General features: G+C 69.2%; 1 protein-coding gene across 1 annotated transcript; it reads left to right on the forward strand.

Annotated features, from left to right (window-relative positions):
• Positions 1–242: 242 nt before the first annotated feature.
• Positions 243–4,417, forward strand: LOC143171486 (keratin, type I cytoskeletal 18-like). The gene is made up of 7 exons (XM_076360496.1): positions 243–717; positions 1,310–1,392; positions 2,017–2,173; positions 2,268–2,432; positions 2,971–3,096; positions 3,209–3,432; positions 4,285–4,417. The coding sequence occupies exons 1-7, from the start codon at positions 262–264 to the stop codon at positions 4,397–4,399; spliced, it is 1,326 nt and encodes a 441-aa protein (XP_076216611.1). The 5' UTR covers positions 243–261; the 3' UTR covers positions 4,400–4,417.
• Positions 4,418–4,874: the final 457 nt, after the last annotated feature.

Raw genomic sequence — 4,874 nt, forward strand, 5'->3', positions numbered from 1 at the left:
TGTGGGGCAGACCCCCGTCCCTCCACCCTGCACCCCACAGGTTATGGGGCTGACCCCCATCCTTCTGCCCTGCACCCCACAGGAACAAAAGCCCTGGGCTGGATCCAGCCCCACCTTCCCGGGCGCGCAGGGGCCCGGAGCGGGGCCGTGGGGAGGTGCCGGGGGGCCGCCCTCCCCGCCTCTCCCGGCTATAAATCGCGCCCCGTCCTCCCGTCCGTCCAGCTCCAACGCCGTTCCCGTGCCTCCACCGTCACCGTCACCATGAGCTACTCCCGCAGCAGCGTCTACTCCAGCTCCCACCGCCCCGGTGCCATCCCCGGCATCGGCTCCGGCCGCCGCTTCGCCCCTCTGAGCAGCGCGGCCAGCGTCTACGCCGGGGCGGGGGGCTCAGGCTCCCGCATCTCCATCACCCGCACCACCAGCTTGACCAGCTCTGGGGGTGGTTATGGGTCCGGCTACGGGGCCGGCTATGGGGCCGGCTATGGGGCTGGGTTGGGGGGCAGCATGTTGTTTACGGGTTCTGGCATGGCGGCCAACGAGAAGGAGACGATGCAGGACCTCAACGACCGCTTGGCCACCTACTTGGAGAAGGTCCGGAGCTTGGAGCAGGAGAACCGGCGGTTGGAGGTCCAGATCCGGGATTTCATGGCCAAGAAAGGTCCCAGCGCCCGGGACTGGGGCCACTACTGGGAGGTCATCGAGGAGCTGCGGGACAAGGTGGGGTCCCCGTGGGGGGGGGGGGGGGGTGGCCGAGCTGGCGTTGGTGTCCCCAAGGCTGGCGGCACCGTGGGGTTAAGCATTAACCCTGCGGGTGGTGGGGCTGGGTGAACTTTGCACCCCAAGGTCAGGGACGTCGCCTATCTGGGGCTGGACGTCTCCGGGGGGCTTCGCTGGGGCGGGGCACGAAGGGACATGACCAAGGGCACGGGGCAAGGCGGTGTCGGAGGGGGCCCAACGCAGCCTTCGTTAGGCAGACGAGCCCCACGGTCCCCCCCCCCCCAGCACCACGCTCTCGGCCAGGCTCAAGGGTCACCCAGGGCCCAGCCAAGCCCACCCGGGTGCCTGGGTCCCCCCAGGTGAACCCCGTCCCCACCCCCGTTTATCGCGCTCTTCCGGGGCGAGGTCCCCCTCGTCCTCCCCCCGCGGAGCGCGGGCAGCTGCCAGGGTGGCACCAGCCTGGGTGACGTGGGTGGCAGCGCCGGCGGCGGCGCGGGCAGGTGGCAGCGGGGGGGGAGGGGTGTGTGTCCTGCGCCCCAGTGACGGTGCCGTGTCCGTGTCCCCGTCCCCATCCCCGTCCCCGTCCCCCCAGATCTTCGAGGCGACGGTGGAGAACGCCCGCACGGTGCTGCAGATCGACAACGCCCGGCTGGCGGCCGACGACTTCAGGGTCAAGTGAGGGACGGGGGGGGGGACGGGAACGGGGGTGGGGAAGGGGGACGGGGAAGAGGGGTGGGGTGGGAACGGGGACAGGGATGGGGGTGGGAACGGGGATGGGAAGGGTCGTGGGGATGGCAGCGGGGGTGGGAATGGGAATGGGGGCGTGGGTGGGAATGGGGGTGAGAATGGGGATGGGGTAGGGTTGGGAACGGGGATGGGGATGGGGATGGGGATGAGGATGAGGATGGAGAAAGGACAGGAATGGAGACAGGGACGGGGACGGGGGACGGGGACGGGGACGGAAATGGGGATGGGACAAGGACAAGGATGGAAACGGGAGCGGGAACAGGGACAGAGGATGGGGACGGGGACGGGAACAAGGATGGGGACGGGGACATGGCTGGGGATGAGGATGGGGATGGGATGGGATTGGATGGGGCTGGAGATGGAGATGGTGGAGATGGAGATGATGAGGACGAGGATGGGGATGGGGATGGGGCAGGGGTAAGAACACAGATGGGGTTAGAGACGAGGATGAGGACAGGGATGGGGAGGGGACGGGGACAGGGACGGAGACAAGGATGGGGACAGGGACGGGGACATAGCCGGGGCTGGAGCCACTCAACGCCGTGTCCCCAGGTACGAGGCGGAGCTGGCCATCCGCCTCTCGGTGGAGAACGACATCACGGGGCTGCGCAAGGTCGTCGATGACACCAACATGGCCCGGCTGCAGCTGGAGGGGGAGATCGAGTCCCTCAAGGAGGAGCTCATCTTCATGAAGAAGAACCACGAGGAGGTAGGGATGAAGCCGGGGGGGGGGGGGGGGCAGGGGGGCAGATCCGGGGCTGGTGGGGACCCCATGCTGACGCCAGCCCCTCGCTGCCCCCCAGGAGGTGAAGAGCCTCCAGGCCCAGGTCTCCGACTCGGCGTTGACGGTGGAGGTGGACGCGCCCAAGTCGCAGGACCTGGGCAAGATCATGGCGGAGATCCGGGCGCAGTACGACACCCTGGCCCAGAAGAACCTGGAGGACCTGGAGAAGCAATGGGGGCAGCAGGTGGGTCCACACACCCCCCCACACAGCCAAACCTGCACCCCGGGGGACCCCGGTGGTCCCCAGGCAACTGGGGTGATCCTCCATGGGGGTGACTTCCCTGGGGGACGTCAAGCCAAGGGGGGGGAGCAGCCCCCAGCTCAATGGGGTGGTCATCTGGGGGTCCTGACACAAGGGGGAACCCTGATCTGGGGGGGGGCGTTCCCCTGGGGCCCCCCAGTCTGACATAGGGGTGTTCCCCAAAGGCACCCCACAAGAGGGACTTGACCCGATGGGGTCCTGGCCCAACATCGGGGACGCTCTTGGGGTGACCTCTGTCCCGTAGGGGACCCCGAGCCCCAGTGGGCACCTTCTCCAAGGGGGTCCTGCTCCAACATCAGGGACATTCCTGGGGTGACCCCTGTCCCATGTGGGACCCCGGTCCTTGGGGTGGCTCTTCCTGGGGTGGTTTCACCCCCCCGCACCCCCTCCGTGGGTTGGGGTGGCCGTGGTGGGCCGGGCCAAGGCGCTGACCCCCAAACCACACGTGCGTGTCCCCCAGATCACCGAGAGCACCATCGAGATCACGCAGAGCAGCAAGGACGTCGACGCAGCCCGCAGCACCGTGGTGGACCTCCGTCGCTCCGTCCAGACCCTGGAGATCGACCTGGAGTCCCTCCGCAACCAGGTGCCCCCCCCCAAGATCCACCCCCCCACCCCCCCCCCCCACGACATCCAGCCCCACGGGGCCACCCAGCCGCCCTCGGTGGCGAGCTGACCCTCGGCGTGACGCTCTGCAGAAAGCCGGCTTGGAGGCCAACCTGATGGAGGTGGAGAACCGCTACGCCATGCAGATGGAGCAGCTCAACGGCCTGATCCTGCGGGCCGAGGCGGAGCTGCTGCAGGTGCGCAACGAGCTGCAGCGTCAGGCCGAGGAGTACCAGGCGCTCCTCAACGTCAAGGGCAAGCTGGAGGCCGAGATCACGACCTACCGGCAGCTGCTGGAGGGAGGAGAGGAGTTCAGGTAGGGGGGGACGGGGTGGGGGGCGGTGGGGGCGTCCGGCAGGGGTGTGACACCAGGGGTGGGATGTCCCGGATCCGTCAGGAAGGGTGGGCTTGGGGTGGGAAGGGGACGGCGGTGGCATCCAGCGGGGCTGAGCCCCGGGTGCTGGGGTGCCCCAGGTCCCATCCTTCAGGGTGGCCTTGGGATGGCGAGGGGACGGCGGTGGCATCCAGTGGGGCTGAGCCCCAGGTGCTGGGATGTCCCAGCTCCATCCTTGAGGATGGTCTTGGGATGGCGAGGGGACAGCGGTGGCATCCAGCAGGGCTGAGCCCCGGGTGCTGGGATGTCCCAGCTCCATCCTTGAGGATGGTCTTGGGATGGCGAGGGGACAGCAGTGGCATCCAGCGGGGATGAGCCCCGGGTGCTGGGGTGCCCCAGGTCCCATCCTTGAGGATGGTCTTGGGATGGCGAGGGGACAGTGGTGGCATCCAGCAGGGCTGAGCCCCGGGTGCTGGGATGTCCCAGCTCCATCCTTGAGGATGGTCTTGGGATGGCGAGGGGACAGTGGTGGCATCCAGCGGGGCTGAGCCCCGGGTGACGGGACGTCCCAGGTCCCGTCACCCACGACGTTCTGGGGACAGCGAGGGGGCAGCGGTGGCATCCAGCGGGGCTGAGCCCCGGGTGCTGGGGTGCCCCAGCTCCATCCTCCAGGACGCTCCAGCTCCGTCACGTCTCGGTTCCTCGGGGTGACACTGGGAAGGGGGGGGGGGGGGATGACACACACACACATCCGACGGGAGCCGGATGGGGAAGGGGACACCCTGGGCCCCCCCCCCCCCCAGCACCCTCAGCCGCCCCCCCCCCCCCCCGCAGCCTGCAGGACGCCCTGGAGAAGGAGACCACCTCCACCACGCAGAGGACCGCGCAGAGGGTGGTGGACGGCAAGGTGGTGACCGAGACGAAGGAGGTGAAGGTGCGGACGTACTGAGCCGGCTGAGGGAGCGCCCCGGCCCCCCCCCCCCCCCCCCGCGCCGTGGGGGGCCCCCCTGAGCTCCCCCCCCCCCCCTCCCCCCAATAAAATGGCGATCCCCCCCCCCCCCGGGGAGATGTTCCGCCCTGGTGTCTCCTTCTGCTGGGGGAGAGAAGCGGGTTTGGGGCCACGGGGAGGCTGCGCTAGGGGGGAAACTGAGGCACGGGGGGGCTGGCGAGAGGCTGGAGAGCCTGGGGGGGGGGGGCAAACGTCGGGGGGGGGGATGGACGGACGGACAGATGGACGAACGGATGGGCAGATGGGTGGTTTGGTGCTGGTGGGTGGGTGGACGGATGGACGGACGGACGGACGGATGGGCAGATGGGTGGTTTGGTGCTGGTGGGCGGGTGGAGGGATGGACGGACGGACGGACGGACGGACAGATTAAGGGATGGAGAGACGGGTGGGCAGACGGAGGGGTGGGCGGACAGAC

The sequence above is a fragment of the Aptenodytes patagonicus genome, chromosome 27 (genome assembly GCF_965638725.1).
Source record: "Aptenodytes patagonicus chromosome 27, bAptPat1.pri.cur, whole genome shotgun sequence".
In the NCBI taxonomy this organism is placed as follows: Eukaryota; Metazoa; Chordata; class Aves; order Sphenisciformes; family Spheniscidae; genus Aptenodytes; species Aptenodytes patagonicus.